The sequence below is a fragment of the Bufo bufo genome, chromosome 4 (assembly GCF_905171765.1).
Source record: "Bufo bufo chromosome 4, aBufBuf1.1, whole genome shotgun sequence".
Lineage (NCBI taxonomy): Eukaryota > Metazoa > Chordata > Amphibia > Anura > Bufonidae > Bufo > Bufo bufo.
Genome location: NC_053392.1, coordinates 477,097,344 through 477,114,947, shown reverse-complemented (window position 1 = coordinate 477,114,947; position 17,604 = coordinate 477,097,344). Strand labels below are relative to the sequence as shown.

The 17,604-nt window shown below is 43.8% G+C and overlaps 1 protein-coding gene across 1 annotated transcript in view; it reads right to left on the bottom strand.

Moving 5' to 3' along the window:
* SHPRH (SNF2 histone linker PHD RING helicase) overlaps positions 1–17,604 on the bottom strand; it is a 126,160-nt gene that overhangs the window by 12,652 nt on the left and 95,904 nt on the right. The window contains exons 19-24 of the mRNA XM_040429507.1: positions 14,054–14,227; positions 8,877–8,939; positions 5,224–5,449; positions 3,094–3,237; positions 2,866–2,967; positions 2,011–2,082 (exon numbers count right to left, since the gene is read on the bottom strand). Coding sequence (XP_040285441.1) covers positions 2,011–2,082; positions 2,866–2,967; positions 3,094–3,237; positions 5,224–5,449; positions 8,877–8,939; positions 14,054–14,227 — 781 coding nt within the window. The remainder of the gene's footprint in view (positions 1–2,010; positions 2,083–2,865; positions 2,968–3,093; positions 3,238–5,223; positions 5,450–8,876; positions 8,940–14,053; positions 14,228–17,604) is intronic.

Sequence of the window (17,604 nt, the reverse complement as noted above, 5' to 3'; positions counted from 1 at the left end):
TGATACAGTTTTGCCACACAAGTGCTGAGCTCTCTATTTATTTCTATGGGAGTTGAGAAAACAGTAGAGCAAGGATCAGTAACCTCTGGCGCTCCAGCTGGTCTGAAACTACAACTCCCAGAATCCTGCTTTCCCTTCTGTGGGAGTTACAAGAACAGCCAAGTTAAGTTTGCATGCTGGGAGTTGTAGTTTCACAGCAGCTGGAGTGCCGAAGGCTGCTGATCCCTGCAGTAGTGTGGCTATCAATCCATTCACAGTGGTCATATCACCAGGCGCGGTCCTGAAGACAAGTGCGGGTCCAAGAGGTGGGACCTGCATCTATCATACAATTATAGCATATCCTGAACCCAAGATGGTACCCAAGGTGCTGCTGTTCCCCCAAAATATAACCGAAGGAGGGTTGTATTCGTCGATGCTGCATCCGCAGCAAGTTTACTAAAAGGGGCATGGATGGTGGCGTAGATTCCACCTCTGGGACTTACTACCTAATCTCAAGGACAAGGCCTACGAAGCGAAGGAGAGCACACCGGTCATGCATGGCAAGTTCTCCATTCACTACTAGGAGACTTCCGAAAATAACAGAGCAAGGGTGCTCTGCTATTTTCAGAGGTCCCATAGCTGAAATTGGAGAGCAAGCCACACAGGCGCAGCCACCTTGCCTGCTATTCCCGGCAATTCCCTAGCAGTGAATAGAGAGGTGGCTGTGCTTGGCTATTTTCAGAACTCCCACGGCAGTGAATGGAGGGTGGCCACGCATGCACGGCTGCTCTCGCTTCACTTTCAAGGCTCAATTCTCCAGATAGAAACAGGTCCCGGAGGTTGGACCCGCATCTAGATGACATTTCTGTCACATCGCAGCGATATGCCACAACTGTTTATATGGGAAGACCCCTTTAAATGTATGCCCAGCTTTGGATCATATTTTTGTGAATCCCAGAAACAAATCTTACAAAAAAGTAGCGTTGCCCTTTAAGACCATCAGCAGAATATGTGTGCTGATGTGCTGCCTCTCCTTTTCTTTATAATCAGATTCGCCAGCTTCTCTCTCTCTCCTTCTTGATTGACAAGGCCAGGTTCCTGTAGTCCCATAGTCATCTTGTCAATCAAGGAGGAGGGGGACGGACTGGCAGAGGAAACAGGGGAGCAAGAGTGCACAGAGTGGCCAGTGCCCACCCTCAGTGCACTTAACTGCTTAGGCTACTTTCACACTAGCGTTCGGGGCTCCGCTTGTGAGTTCCGTTTGAAGGCTCTCACAAGCGGCCCCGAACGGATCCATCCAGCCCTAATGCATTCTGAGTGAATGCGGATCCGCTCAGAATGCATCAGTTTGGCACCGTTTGTCCTCCGCTCAGCAGGCGGACCCCTGAACGCAGCTTGCAGCGTTCGGGTGTCCGCCTGGCCGTGCGGAGGCAAACGGATCCGTCCAGACTTACAATGTAAGTCAATGGGGACGGATCCGTTTGAAGTTGACACAATATGGCTCAATTTTCAAACGGATCCTTCCCCCATTGACTTTCAATGTAAAGTCAAAACGGATCCGTTTGCATAAATGTTTTTGTTTTTTTTTGTTCATGGTACTGCAAACGGATCCGTTCTGAACGGATCTAAGCGTTTGCATTATAGGTGCGGATCCGTCTGTGCAGATACCAGACGGATCCGCACCTAACGCAGGTGTGAAAGTAGCCTTATTGGCAAATGGATCCAAAGTACTTTTCTTCCAGTATGAGGCAGCTGACCGCTAAGTGAAATGTTTCGGTACATTCAGCTGAGCTAGCCTTACAAGATATGGTTCTGGATTATCAGTGAATCTCCTGGTCACTGACTCCCTTTAATACACAGGCACAGGTAACCAAATGTTAGCACCAGTTCAAACGCTTGCTTATTGTGCTTGACATATTTTGATTAACCAACAGTTCCAATTCTGATGCAACACAAATTAAAGAAGGCAAACAATAATCATAAGAAGAAAGAGGACTTTTACTTTAATAGTAAAACCATGCCAGAAATTACCTGCTTCCCCAGATTTCTTGCACATATTGGACAAGGCTCTGGATTTACTCCTCCGCTGGATTGATTCTGAGACTAGAATAGGAACAAATACGTCAGGTTGTTTTTGTTCTCCCCACCAGAAGGTCATAACAAAGTGTCTTGGCTCTGCTCCACTAGAAATAAATGAGTCATCTAGAGTGACGCTGACCCTTTGTACAGTTCATTGGCGCACACTGCCAAGGATATATGCGTTTACAGCAGTAAATTTTGTTAGGCCACACTATTTTTGGAAAACAGTATAAATCTGGGCTGCATGGAGAAACCAAGACATTCAACACTAATGAGATAAACGTAAAGGGGCAAGTACAAGTCATTCTGCATTCAGTGGTAGGGGCTAACTGCTAGATCGTTAGAGTCTGGTCTCTGGGACCTTGATTAATGGCCAGAATGGTGGTTAAGTGTCTTCTGTTCCCCTACATGCAAGACCGTGGCCAGTAGGAGGTAAATTAAGTGGCAGTCGAGTAAAAACGTCAAGCTGTTTCTTTCATGGCCTAGGGCACTGACAAGGACAGCTGTACTCGCTGATCTTCATTAGCGCCATAGACCATGAATAGAGTGACAGTGCAAATGCTTGGCCGCTGCTCCAGTCAACCTTGCAGTTGGGTGAAATGGAGGGACACAGGACTCCAGTTCTGGGGATACTTGTAATTACTGGAATACCCCTTTAACAAGTCACAAATATGTTTCCAAGACCATGAGCGCTCACTACTGGAGTAATGAAAATCCACGTCCTTAGTACTACAGATAAAGGTCACTAATGACATTGTTTTTCACACTTATACATTATTCTTGACTGAATTTGCTAGTCGTAATTACCTTTTCTAAATTTGTAAGGTAAAGAAGCTGGCCCAGTTTCTTCTGTAACTGTGACTTGGCAACGGCTTTGTCATTAAGCAGCTTCACACGATTCTGCTCAACCTGCAGAGACAAATTGATAATACCTCTAGGCATCGAAGAGAAATGATAGACCTTCTAGTAACGATGATGAGTGTTACACTTCTGTACCTGCTCTTAGAAGCCATTGCACTGCACGTATGCACTAACCTCATGCGGTTCAATGATGTGAGGAACAGGAGGGTTAGGCTTGGGTTCATCAGGAAGCCGGACTCTGAGGCGCTGGGTTGCCATTGAAAGCTCGTCAATAGCCGACACGTGGTTACGTAGGACCATCCAGTATTCATGAAGCAACTAAAGTTACCATTTCAGAAAAAAAAGTTGGTTTAAGCCAATAAGTGACTCTCTTTACTGTAAATTATGTTAATAGGTTTATATTTTTTAACCAGCAGTTATGGGTTACTTCACAGTTTAAGAACAAGGGTGTGTACAGCTAGTGCTATGTGGAGAAGAATCAGGGGGTTTGATCTCTGGGACTCACAACCAATTGCCAGAATGGTCCTTCCATGTACCATGTTTCCTCCAGCTGCAATATACTGTGGCCAACGGAGCGTTGGTCGAGCAAGCATGTAGCCGTTTCATTTACTGTCCATGGCATTGACAAACAAAGCTGTACTTGTCGATCTTCATGGGCGCCATAGACCGTGAATGGAGCGACAAGTGGTTGCATTGCAGTTGGGTGGGAAGGTAGGTAACAGGACTCCTATACTGGAGATCAGTGGATAGGGGATAATGCACTCAAATAATATTAAGTAACTACGTAAAACAAGAATGACATTAAACCTCCTCTTAATTATTCTGACCTACGTGCAGGGGGAAAAGGACATTAGGGTTTTGCCTGAGAATATTTTGGGAAGTGCTCTGATTACATGGAGAACTGCTTAGCCTCAGCAGCATCTTCTCCCTTCAGACCCTCATAGCAGGCAAAAGTAACCGAAATAAAGAAACGGAAAACCTGGGCAAAGTTTCTGAGAAAGGCTTTGCCCAAACTTTAATCTTCTCTGCACTACATGAGAGCTATAACTTTCAGCTTTAATGTGAATTTTAGGTGCTTAAACAAGCTTATGAAAATCTACCAACACATCACCTGTATTTTTAATAGTGAGCAACATTAACCCCTTAAGGACCTGGACCATTTTCCTTTTTACCTTCCCACTTTTTAAGAGCCATAACTTTTTAAATTTTCCATTCACATGGCCATATGAGGGCTTACTTTTTGGCAATTTTTTTTTTTTTTTATTGGCACCATTTAATTGACCATATCTTGTACAGGAAAACGGGAAAAAAAATATTTGTGGGGTGAAATTGAATAAAATCCACTATTCCGCCAAGGTTTTGATATACCGCGTTCACTGTGTGCTAAAAATGATGTTATTCTTATTCTGCAGTCAATATGATTATGGCGATACCAAAGTTGTATAGCTTTTTATTTTGTTTTACTACTTAAAAAAAAACATTTTGAAAAAAATAATTTCTTTGCATTGCCATTTTTTGACAGCCATAACTTTTTCATATTTCCGCCTACAGACCTGTATGAGGGATTGTTTGTTTGGGGAGAGAACTTTAGTTTTTATTGGTACCTTTTTTTTTTAAAGGTATGTACAGTTTGCTGACTTTTAATTTTTGGGGGGCAATAAGGTGAATGAAAAAATGGCGAATCCTGGATTTATTTTTTATTTTTTTTGTTACAGCATCCTGTTATGTTTATTTTTACATGTAAAATTGGGAAAGCGGGGTGATTTCTTTACTTTCTCCACAGTAACGTTTAGTCCCCTTAAGGGACTGGAACCTGCAATCTTCTAATTGCTTGTCCCATACACTGCAATACAATACTGTTGCAGTCTATAGGATTTTTAAACACTGCATGCTGTGCCTCACGCATGGGCTTTACAGGCAGTTAACCATGATAGGCCTGGGAACCTTCAGAAGGCCCTAGGCTGTCATGGTAACCAATTGGAGCCCCACGATTTTTCTGCAGGGATTCCAATCAGAAGGCAGTGGAAACCCCTGCCTAACCCCAGAGATGCTGCAATCACTATTGACTGTGGCATGTGAAAGGTTAAATGACCGGATCCGGCCTCACCGCCGATCTTGATTACTGTGGATGGGTGCTTGCTTTTACAGCCAGTACCTGCTGGGCAGGCTCGGTGCAGAAGCTCACTCCATACCAACCCTAAAGCATAATGACATACATGTATGTGGTTAGGGGCACAGGTTTGCCTCTTTTTCAAGTCATAAACTATTTTTAATCAATCAGCTAATAATATTGGAGAAGCTCACCTTATATTCTTTTTTCCACGCCTCAAACAGCTCCATGAAGCATGCACCTTCATCAGTAAGCCAGGGGTCCAGTCGGTGAGTTCTGGCAAATGACAGTATTGCTTTCAAAGAGCGTTCCAACTCACTGGCTGCCCATAGGCCTCGGCTAGTTTTAGGCAAACGATCATCTACCAATCCATTTTCTTCTTCAATCATTTCTTCAAATATAGCAGTCTGACCTTTCACCCTGAAAGTTTAAATAGATGGATGGCAATAAAAGCATCTGACACTTTCTAATATGAGATTTAATTTGATATTCATTTACATCATATTCTGATCTCTGACTTTTATGGTCCAAGGATATGCCACAAAAGTCTAATAGATCCGGGTTCCACCTCTGGTACCTGCATCTATTTGGAAAATGGGGCCCCATTTGCTGGCTACAACATATGGAGAGGTGGCCACGCATGAGTAGCTCTCTCTATTCTATGGGAGTTCCCAGAATTGCTGAGCGCTGTTGCTTGGGTAGGATATACCATAAAAGTTGGAGATTTAATTAAGCTATTCAGGAGACACTCAAAACAGTGCGTTTGGAATTATTTTCCAACTAGCTCCTGGGTACAGATTTGGAAAATGGAGTATTACTGTACTTCTACAATGCTTGTTGCTGGTGTAGCAGAAATTATTTGAAGTGAGAAGTGACCACTTCTTACTCTGGGATGATCTGTAGTTTTCTCATCTGTCTCATTGGGGGACACAGGCATGACCATGGGTACAGCTGTTGCTGCTAGGAGGCGGAAACTAAGCGCAAAAAGTGTAAGCTCCTCCTCTTCAGCTATACCCTTCCTACAGGGACTAAGCTAAATCAGTCTTCTCCGATTGAACCTTTGCAGCAGGTGTAGCTTCGCTTCGTGTCTTACAAGGAGGCGTTTTTGGTGGCAATCACTTCAATCCGTAGGGTGTCGGAACTCGCAGCTCTTTCTTGTCGGTCGCCTTTTCTGATCCTCCATCAGGATACGGTGGTCCTTCGCGCTGTTCAGTCCTTCCTGCCGAAGGTGGTGTCGGAATTCAATCTAAATAAGATTATTCACCCTTCATTTAGTCCGAATCCGTCTCATCCTCGGGAGCAGTCTCTCCACAATCTAGTTTTGGTACGAGCCGTTCAAGTTTATCTGTCCCAGACGTCATCCTTCCGGCAGACGGATTCCCTGTTCGTGATTCCAGAGGGGCCGAGACAAGGGCTGGCATCCATTTCCCGATGGATTTGTTTGGCCATTGTGGAAACGTACCGCATTAAGGACCGGGCCCCACCCTTCCGGTTGACTGCTCATTCGGCTAGGGCAGTCGGAGCCTCTTGGGCGGTGCCTCACAGGGCTTCGGCCCTTCAGGTATGCAAGGCGGCTACCTGGTCGTCTTTGCACACTTTTTCCAAGTTTTACAGAGTGCACAACTTTATGTCTTCTGACGCTTCTCTGGTGCATAGAGTTTTGCAGAAGGGGGTTCTCTGATTGATGGGAGGGGTGCTTGTTATGCCCACCCTTGGGGACTGCTCTGTAACATCCCATGGTCAAGCCTCTGTCCCCCCAATGATACGGATGAGAAAACTAGATTTTTGTACTTACCGTAAAATCTGTTTCTATTCTGTTCATTGGCTCCCACCCAGTCTTTTGTGTAGGGGCCTTTTCGGGCCTGTGTGCGTCTGGGTTTGTACAGTGTGGTATTTTGTCTTGCTTCTCCTACTGCTTTTGCTCTAACTGATTTAGCTTAGTCCCTGTAAGAAGGATATAGCTGAAGGGGAGGAGCTTACACTTTTTGTACTTAGTGTCCACCTCCTAGCTGCAACAGCTATACCCATGGTCAAGCCTGTGTCCCCCAATGAATGGAAGAGAAACTGATTTTACGGTAAGTACAAAAATCTAGTTTTTATTGATACCATTCTGGAGAGTGTGCCTTTTTGACCATGTTATTACATTTTTTGGTGTAAGAGAAGCAATTAAAAAATGGCGAATCAGCCATTTTGATACTTTTTTCCATTATGCATTCGCCACATTGGAAAAAAAAAATTCGATTTTAATAGTATGGGTGTTTTCAGACAAGGTGATGCCCATGAAGTTTATATTTTTTATTATTTATATATTTATTTTTGTTTTTATTATTTTTGTAGCCCCTCTAGGAGGCTACAATGTCCACAATTTTTTTTTTTTTTTAAAGATTGTTACTATACTTTCATAGATGTATAGTAAAATCACTAATTGCTGATCTCCTATATTGCTGATCTCCTATGTTGGCCAACATAGGAACTGCAGCTCTAATACCCTCTCTTCAGATAGACTCAGCTTATTAGAATTAATGACCAGCATCCCCAATCGCTGCACGGGGATGCCGGTCCAAACCCAGAAGCACGCGCTTCCAGGTTTTTATGTATCATGTATTTAGATGCCGTGATCACACTTGAACACGACATCTGAAGGTTATAATGACAGCAATCAGCGTTATTGCCAGTCGCAGACATTAACTGTGGGCCTCTGCTATTTCAAACCGCAGAGACCTGCCGGCTATGGTGCTCGCTGCACGCTCGAGCGGGCACCATGTTTAAAGACCCTACCACCACAGTACATGTATGGCGCTGGTAGCGAAGGGGTTAAGATCCAGAAGATGTATATTTTTTGCTACGGAAAACATGTGAGAAGACAACATACGTGAGCTCTATGGAGTGGGTCTCCTAATGCTTTCCAGAATAAAGGGCTGTGGTGGTCAATAGCGTACCAAAGCAGTCATAGAAATAAAAAAGAAAAGCACCAGAGCTCAGAGGCCACCTAAAATCCATTGGGGTGTCTGTATAAAAACAATACACTTAAAAAAAAATTGTCTCAACTAGCGGTATTTTAGTCCAGACAACCCCTTTAACTTACTTCCCAAGAGTATGTAATATACTGTATATAAAATACCAATTATTCCCCTCCAGGTAGGCACATGAAAGATATGGTCTCAATGCATTTTACTGCTGGTTTGTGGGAGCGTATTGTGAGAATGCAAGTGAATATAAAGCAAAAATTACATAACCGGACTCTGCACCACTTATACTATTCTGGTTTGGAAAATCAGTGTCAGAAATAGTGTCAGGGTACTTGAGAAATATGGCTCTCTTTTCAATGCAATGGTGATAAATAATGGATCATTGATACACCCCACAATCCTTAGAACGAGGGGTTCCCAAGTCTCCTCTCTGAATAGTGTCCATTTTGGTCCACTGCTCTAGCCCCTCACTTCTAGGGGCTGACTTAGCACAAGGTCAACTCAACAGAAGGGAATGGAGCAGTGGACCAACGTGAAAACTACCGCTCCATTCAGAGAGAGGACTCTGGAGCTCCTTGTTCTCGGGACTGCGGAGGGTCTGACCGCTGGGGACAGGTGATAAAATAGTTCTCTGAGAAAACCCCTTTAAAAGTGCCAAAACGTACCTGCGGCATTAAGTGGGGAAGCTTGTAGAGTGCAAGGGAAAGCCTTTACCAGCTTCCTTTGAGTTGGTAAAAAAATGCAGCATTATTACCATATGAATCATGGACTTGCAGCTGCATCACAACAAAACGATAAAAGAATATCACAGCTATAAACAACTAAACTCATTTACTAAGCTACTCAACAATAACCATTGCAGAGAGGTGGCTACTTACGTATGAGAGAAGAGTTTTGACTCATAATCCGTGAATAATTCATCAGCTTTACAAAAGACGCAGCTGTGAAGAGAGGAAACATCAGAGGCCCGCTGTGAGAAGTAGAGCACCCAACAGACACAGGACAGGTAGTCTGGAAGTAGTCACCAACAATGGCACAAATTAACCGTTTAACAACTAGAGTGGCCCGGTTCGAAATGGCCAGACACTTTTCAGTGATATCTCACCTGTGATGGTTTAACATCTCCAATTTCAGTACCTTTTTTAGGGGTACCAAAATCCTTCTTGGACTTCTGTTTGTGATTTTAAATACCATGTTTTGTTAAATCTATAGTCTATTCCTTTATTTTTTATTTCTTTCAGTTTGCTAGGTATTATCATTCCCCTACACTCTTTCCAGCCTAAAAAAGTGGCAAACCCTGCATTTGGGACTGTTTAACCACCCTTGTATCTACATCTAGGCAACGGGGGAGTTTCCATGCCACCCTTGCAACTGTCTCAAACGGGGGTGGGTAGGGTCACTGGCCCCGGTACATTTATCATCATTTACGCCAATTTCCTGGCGTAAATGATGACCGAAATGTATGCCAGCTACAAACTGATGTAGACTTCAACTGAGGTGCACAGAGGATGTGCTTAATTTATGATGATGTGTGCGCCTAGTCCAGAATAAAATGCGTTCTCTGGCAGGGTATATCAGGACCGGTGTACAAGCACTGGTCATGATAAATCTCCCCTAAAATCTTCAAAAATAATATGCTTTCAGTGTGGTTTCTTTATATTTACGGCTTATATCTGTATCAACAGTATCCCCCATAACAGTGACCTCTACAGCACCCTGCCCCTTAACAGTGACCTTCACAGCACCCGCCCTCTTAACTGTGACCTCCACAGCGGCCTACAACCTCAACAGTGACCCCCCTCACACCGCCCCTTTAACAGTGACCTCTACAGCACGCCACCCCCTTAACAGTGACCTTAACAGCCCCCCACTCAACACTAACCCCCCCACAGTGCCCCGCCTCCTTAAAATGCGACCTCCACAGCAGCCCACCCCCTTAACTTTGACCTTAACAGCAGCCCACTCCTTTAACAGTGACCTCCACAACACCCCACCCGCCCCTCTAACAAAGAATTATTGTCTTTAATTGACAGTATATAAAACCCCACAGAATTAGTATACACTTAGGCCTCTTGCACACAAGCGGGACAGATTAGGTCTGGATGCGTTCAGGGTGCATTCAGGAAAACTCGCACCATTTCGGTTCAGACAGTTTTGTCTGCGAGTGGTTCAGTTTTATTCGCGTGGGTGAAATGCGCTTTCATGCGTTTTTCACGAGCATGATAAAAAAAACTGAAGGTTTACAAACAACATCTCTTAGCAACCATCAGTGAAAAACGCTTTTTCACGCAGCCCCATTCACTTCTATGGGGCCAGGGCTGTGTGAAAAACGCAGAATATACAACATGCTGCGATTTTCACGCAAAGCACAAGTGATGCGTGAAAAACAACGCTCATGTACAAAGATCCATTGAAACGAGCATTGCGCCCGGGCGGAAAACTCGCTCGTGTGAAAGGGGCCTTAATGTCATTTGAGTTACATCAGCCTCTACAGCAGGCATCCTCAAACTGCGGCCCTCCAGCTGTTGTAAAACTACAACTCCCACAATGCCCTGCTGTAGGCTGATACCTGTAGGCTGTTCGGGCATGCTGGGAGTTGTAGTTTTGCAACAGCTGGAGGGCCGCAGTTTGAGGATGCCTGCTCTACAACAACGTTGGCTAAGCGTCGCAATCAAAATCATATTAACTGACACATAAGCTGTCTTATACTAAGAATGTCCTTCATTGCCTATAGCAACCAATCAGAGCTCATATGAATGACCTGTAGCAAAATAGAAGTTGAGCTGTGATTGGTTGCTATATGCAGCCTGATGAATATCCAGGCTAACTGCCACAACAGCCAATAGACAATGGTTATGGAGGGGATCTGTGCATGGCACTTTTATGGGGGATCTGTGGATGGCACTGTTATGGAGGGGATCTGTGGATGGCACTGTTATGGGGGATTTGTGGATGACACTATGGAGGGGATCTGTGGATGGCACTGTTATGGAGGGGATCTGTGGATGGCACTGTTATGGGGGATTTGTGGATGACACTATGGAGGGGATCTGTGGATGGCACTGTTATGGAGGGGATCTGTGGATGGCACTGTTATGGAGGGGATCTGTGGATGGCACGGTTATGGAGAGGATCTGTGGATGGCACTGCTATGGAGAGGATCTGTGGATGGCACTGCTATGTAGGGGATATGTGGATGGCACTGGGCACTGTTATGGGGATCTCTGGATGGCACTGTGATGGGGGCATCTGTGGATGACACTGCTATGGGGGGGGATCTGTGGATGACACATATATAGCATCTTATGCTATGTGCCATCCACAGATCCTCCCCATAACAGTGTCCCTGCAGTGTAAATGACCCCCAATACAAAGGCTGGGGGCCGGCATCTGGATTAGGAATGACAGCGGGGACTGGTGCAGTCCCTGTATTCTAATGCACTGGCCCCGCTCACTGTTGTATAATCTTATCTAACCTGTAGGCATTGTTAAAATATAATAATCATGTGTAATCCGGCTGTATTACTTACAACTAAATTCCGTAGCAGAGAGGAGGGAGGCCGGCGCGTCACTCACTACGTCACGCGCCCGCGCCGCCTGCTTCATTCATAAAGTGGGCGGCGCAGGTGCATGACGTAGTAAGTGACGCGCTGCCCGCCCACCCTCCTGGCCTGCCTCCTCCCTCCTCTCTGCTACGGAACTTGTTGTAAGTAATACAGCTGGATTACACATGATTATTAAATTTTAACAATGCCTACAGGTTAGATAAGATTATACAACAGTGAGCGGGGCCGGTGCATTAGAATACAGGGACTGCACCGGTCCCATCTGTCATTCCTAATCCAGATGCTGGCCCCCAGCCCCTCCTCCATCTGTTGATACACCCGCCGACCGTGCTGTGCGGCGGCCGTGTATCATTGTAGGTAATCGCAGCATTTTTGGGTCGGCCAAATCGCCATCGTCGATTATCGTGATACGACTGCTTTGGCGATATATCGTGCAGGCCTAATTATATATATATATATATATATATATATATATTCCACATTAACACAGATGAAAACAGCACCCTGTGGTGATATCAGTAACTGAAATAACTAGTTTGAGAATGCTAAGACCCAGCAGCTCACTGAGCACTATGTAGGCTGGAAGAAAAAAGACAGAAGTGGTTATAAACCGTTCATTTACAATGGCACGGGTTCAAATCAGGATCATACATTTACAGCAGGTGATCTTAGCTTAACAATGGCACTGATCTACTTGTATAGTATATCCAGAAGTAGTAGTAGTTTGAAAACATATATGATGGTGGACGTTCCCACTACGATGTAGATGGGCTGAGATAGAGCAGGAGTGCTGTGGACTAAGGTCATTGAGAGATTCTATGTGTTACACTAATACAGCTAAGCAGGAGGAGAGTTATATGTTACACACTCTCAAGGGTGAAGACGGTTAAGAAAAATCAGTGTTTTTTCTTTCATTCAGTTCAGTGCCGCTTAGCAGTAATAGCTAGATGTATTCAGAATTTGAATACTATACATTGGCATGTGGCAGGGGTGGAATGGTTACAGTAAGTCAGTTATATAGTAATTATAGGATATGTTCCTTTAAAAAGCTAAAACATCAATTTCAACGTAAATGAGGTTATGTTTTTCCAATACATACAATTAAGTCCAGCACTCTAATAAAATAAAATATAACGTTTACTCCATACTTCATATCCAAGGGCAGAAACAGCACAGAAGTCATCTGGGACTAAGGACCCAGAGGGGTCGGAAACGCGTCAGCCTGGTGTGCCGTTTCTGCACTGGCACATTTTATTCTATTTCACTGGAGTGCTGGATTGCTTTCTATGTCGGAAGTGGCCGGGATTCCGTGCACCCAACTGAGGTGAGCTGATAGACTCCATATGTGCAGTTGGATAGGGCAGCAGAATACATCACAATTCGCTAGGATTATAATTAATTAGCAAAGTACAAAAGGGGCTCAGTCTATCATTTAGAATGAATTAGGGGTAGAGACAGTGGTAACCAAAAGAACCTCATGAAGATTCAGTTTAGATGGCAATAATACCCACAGGGATTAGACTGTGTAGAGAGAGGCAAACTCCTACACAAGTGGTGGGAATGGGACAGGGTAAGGATCTATGGAAGGAGGTATCCCAGTTAATATCAAAATAGTGAAGCATTCTTTTGACCTAATCCCTGAACTAGCTATACGAATTTCTACATTATTCGGCCTGTTTACTGATCTCAAGAGATTGGAAAATTTGTAAAAGATATCAATGAAGTAGGAAGGTTAGTGAATACCTTACTGCTATATGAATTTTGGCAACAGGGTAACAGCAAATATTTTATGGGGTTGAACATGAATATGAACATGGGACCAACACAGATGCCTGCAGCTGCCAAGCGCACATGCAACAGGTCAGCAAGTTTTATAGGTACAGATCTGCTGACAGATGCCCTTAAAGAACGCTCAACTGATAAAACTTATTTGAGTAGGTGGCCTCAGATATTAAGTATGGGTAATAAAAATTAAGTTGAGATGGAGGAGGTAAAATGAGATGGAAGGGGAAGGTCTATTTTTTTTTTCTTTCTTTCATTCTTTCCTTTTTATTTTTTGCCCTTTAAAACTGAATATAATTGGCATGATATGATCAATTATTTGAATAAATGGTAAACATAATAAAAAAAAAACAAAAGCAGTCTAATAATGAATGGCTAATCATGCATTTTGCCTTCCTTGCCCTGTACATACAAAGTGGAATAACATACATACTGTATAATGGTGTTCAAAGCCTGCACTTCATAGCGTACATTCACTCTCAGGATGTCAAATCTTCCCCTCCAGGTGTTGTATGTCAGTTACTATTTATGTCAGTCTATAATCAGCAAATGTGTTTCTGAATGCAAGTAAGGGTAAAAATGGGCTAGGAGTGGAAAGGGATAGTTGAAAAGCTAAATTTCTATAAATTCAAAGTAATTCAAAGTTACACTAATTGTAAAAGGCTTCAACATGGAAATGCAATAAGATGCATGTATACAATACATACATATGGAGTGGCAGCCGACCAACCCTAAGGTGGCATATTGATGCTGTCTGGATAACTTCTTTAGACGGGGGACCTTCAAGATTCTTCACCGCCTCTCTGACTTGTTTCTGGCACTTTCTGACTTCCTCCATCTGAGAGGTAACAATGTACTGAAGTCCTCTGCAGTCCCGAAACCTAAAGGTGCGTAAAACAGGTAAGTAACAACAAATCTCATTGTCTGAAGAAAGGGTGGAATGGATTTCTGGCCAGATGAGAAAGAGATCATTGAAGGACAATAAAGTTGTCTTCATACAGAATGAAATTCATACAGAATGAAAATACAAATTTGCTTACTGTTTCTGTTATGTATAGTAAAATACAATTTTTATAAGTCATTTTAGGGGATAATCTAACCATTTCACTGCAAAGAATAGATGTAAACTCTTGCTGCGGCTGGAATAGAAGTTCTGGAGAGTAGAACTACAGTAATACACTCGTATGATCTATACGAGTGTATTACTGTACAGCAGCGGCGGCATGAAGCGCACGGCTTCATAGCAACCAATGATGCCGTGCACTCCTGCTCTGAACAGGAATCCAGCCCGGCATACCACGGACCGCTCTCGGCCGCGGAACACGACCGCGTGCATTCGGCCTAACAGTTTTGCTTGAGATCTGCTCAGGTTTTGAGAAAAGGACCGAACAGTTTAGCACAAGCAGCAGAACTTGGGCAGCAGGCTTAATGGGTGGAGGGCTGCTTTAACCTTTAATATCTAGGTCTATGTAGCAGCTAGAGATGTGAGACGGGTCTTGTTTGAAAGCTTTACAAGACCAGTTTCGTGAGAGCTCCATAAACTTGCTGCTTTCGCTCTTCAAACTATTTCTAAAGAGTATATCACCAGTTTCATGGCAGCTAACACTATGATCCTGGTCTATAAGCCTTAGATTGTCAGTTTTCAAACAAGGCCAAGCTCACATCTCTAGCTGCTACACAGCCTTAGATATTAAAGGTCAGAACAAGCCCTCCTTCTTCAGCCAGCTGTGATCTCAGCCAGCAAGGAGGAAGAGAGGTAATGGGGAAATGCTGACAGCCTGCAGGAGAAAAGAAAAAAGATCCTCTCTCCCTGTGTAACTGTACCTGACCCAAGGGGAGAGTAATATGGACTTCTGTGTATGTTTTCTGTCCCCATCTTCTCCATTAATCATGGAGAATACTTGCTCTATGATTTTCACATATGGAGGTGTCTTTTTCCAGGAAAGGAGTGAGAACACAAGCACTTTGCCCAACTAATTACCCCTCTGTGCATAATTTGGTCATATATTGTTGCCATTACCCAGATGTTTACTGGCCAGATCACAGCATTAAATAAGTCACACCAAACACTTCTACAGCCCATACACACCAAAAAAAAAAAGTTTCCTTTTTTACACTGTCCCTATCATATCTTTACCATATCACTAAAAAGTAATTTCTTTCTTTTTATATACCATATCCACGAAAAAGAATTCTGACAGGCAGAAAATATATTTTCACTCACTGGATGTCACCAAGAAATCTTTTTCATTTACTTTTACAAAACAAAGCATTATAGCAAAACAGGGTAAGCAGGGCTCCTGCACAAAGCTGCACGGCACAGAGGGCACTACTGAAATACATGTATGGTATCCTTGTGGTTACCTGTTTCTCCATAAGGGTCCATTCACACGTCCGTAGAAAGGGTCCGCATCCGTTCCGCATCCCATTCATTCTCTATGGGGCAGGAATGGATGCAGACATTTTCGTAGCGAGCCCCCGATCTTCTGGTCCGTGGCTCTGGAAAAAAAAAAAATAGAACATGTCGTATTCTTGTCCCCAATTGAGGACAAGAATAGGCAGTTCTATGGGGGTGCCGGCCAGGTGTATTGCGGATCCGCAATACACTACGGACGTGTGAATGGATCCTAAAAGCTACTTTTTGGCTGCCTATTGCTTTAAAAAAAAATCAAAGTATGAAAAATTCAAAGTATGAATAAACCACTGGTGTCAATTAACACAATTAACAGTGTGTCTGAGCACTGCTCAAGCTCAGCATCACTGTATTGAAGAGCACATGGGCTACTGCGAATGAGTTGTTCTATTGATTTCCACTGAGGTGCAGAAAGGTGGCCAAGAAGGGAGCTGCTGCACATGTGTGTGTATGGATAGGGATAGGTTTCCTATGACTGTCTCGTTTGGGGGATTCTTTCTTATTTATATCATACAGGTAAGGCTACTTTCACACTTGCAGCAGCGTGATCCGGCGGGCAGTTCCGTCGTCGGAACTGCCCGCCGGATCCGCCGATCTGCATGTGACTGAAAGCATTTGTGAAACGCATCCGGATGCGGATCCGTCTCACAAATGCATTGCAAGAACGGATCTGTCTCTCCGCTTGTCATGCGGACAGACAGATCCGTCTTGTATCTTTTTTCACATTTAGACCGGAAGGAAGGATCCGGAGTTCCGGTATTTTGAATGCCGTATCCGGCACTAATACATTCCTATGGGGAAAAATGCTGGATCCGGCATTCCGGCAAGTCTTCAGTTTTTTTCGCCGGAAATAAAACTGTAGCATGCTACGGTTTTATCTTTTGCCTGATCAGTCAAAACTCACTGAACTGAAGACATCCTGATGCATCCTGAACGGATTACTGTCCATTCAGAATGCATGGGGATATACCTGATCAGTTCTTTTCCGGTATAGAGCCCCTGTGACGGAAAAGAAAAACGCTAGTTTGAAGTACTCTAAGAAGATGAACAGATACACATCTAATCAAATGATATGTAGACTAATAGTTGCAATTGTTTATTGGTATAAAGGGTGCATTCACACGACCGTATATATTTTGGGGTCCGCAAAACGCAGATCCACAAAAAATAAGGATGACCTCCATGTTGCAAAGATTTCTGGTCTGTTCTGGTGAATATGCAATGATATGTGCATGTAGACAATATAAAAAGTGTCATGTATGAACTGAGCACATCTTACACTTTCATTATGTGAGGTGTTGTATGTCTCAGGCTCTGAGTTACACTTTGAGCCACAATCATGTATTTTTTGCTTTTTTTTTTTTTTTACAAAAGGTTACTCTTTGATGCAAAACTGCGTGAGGGCACAGGTGTCTACTTTCAGAAAACATATCAGTCTAAGGCTACTTTCACACTTGCGTTCAGAGAGGATCCGTCTGGTGTCTGCACAGACGGATCCGCTCCTATAATGCAGATGTTGGGATCCGTTCAGAACGGATCCGTCTGCATTATAGTTTAGAAATAATTCTAAGTGTGAAAGTAGTTCAGACGGATCCGTCCAGACTTTACATTGAAAGTCAATGGGGGACGGATCCGTTTGAAAATTGAGCCATATTGTGTCAACTTCAAACGGATCCGTCCCCATTGACTTACATTGTAAGTCTGGACGGATCCGTTTGCCTCCGCACGGCCAGGCGGACACCCGAACGATGCAAGCAGCGTTCGGGTGTCAGCCTGCTGAGCGGAGCAGAGGCCAAACGGTGCCAGACTGATTCATTCTGAGCGGATCCGCATCCACTCAGAATG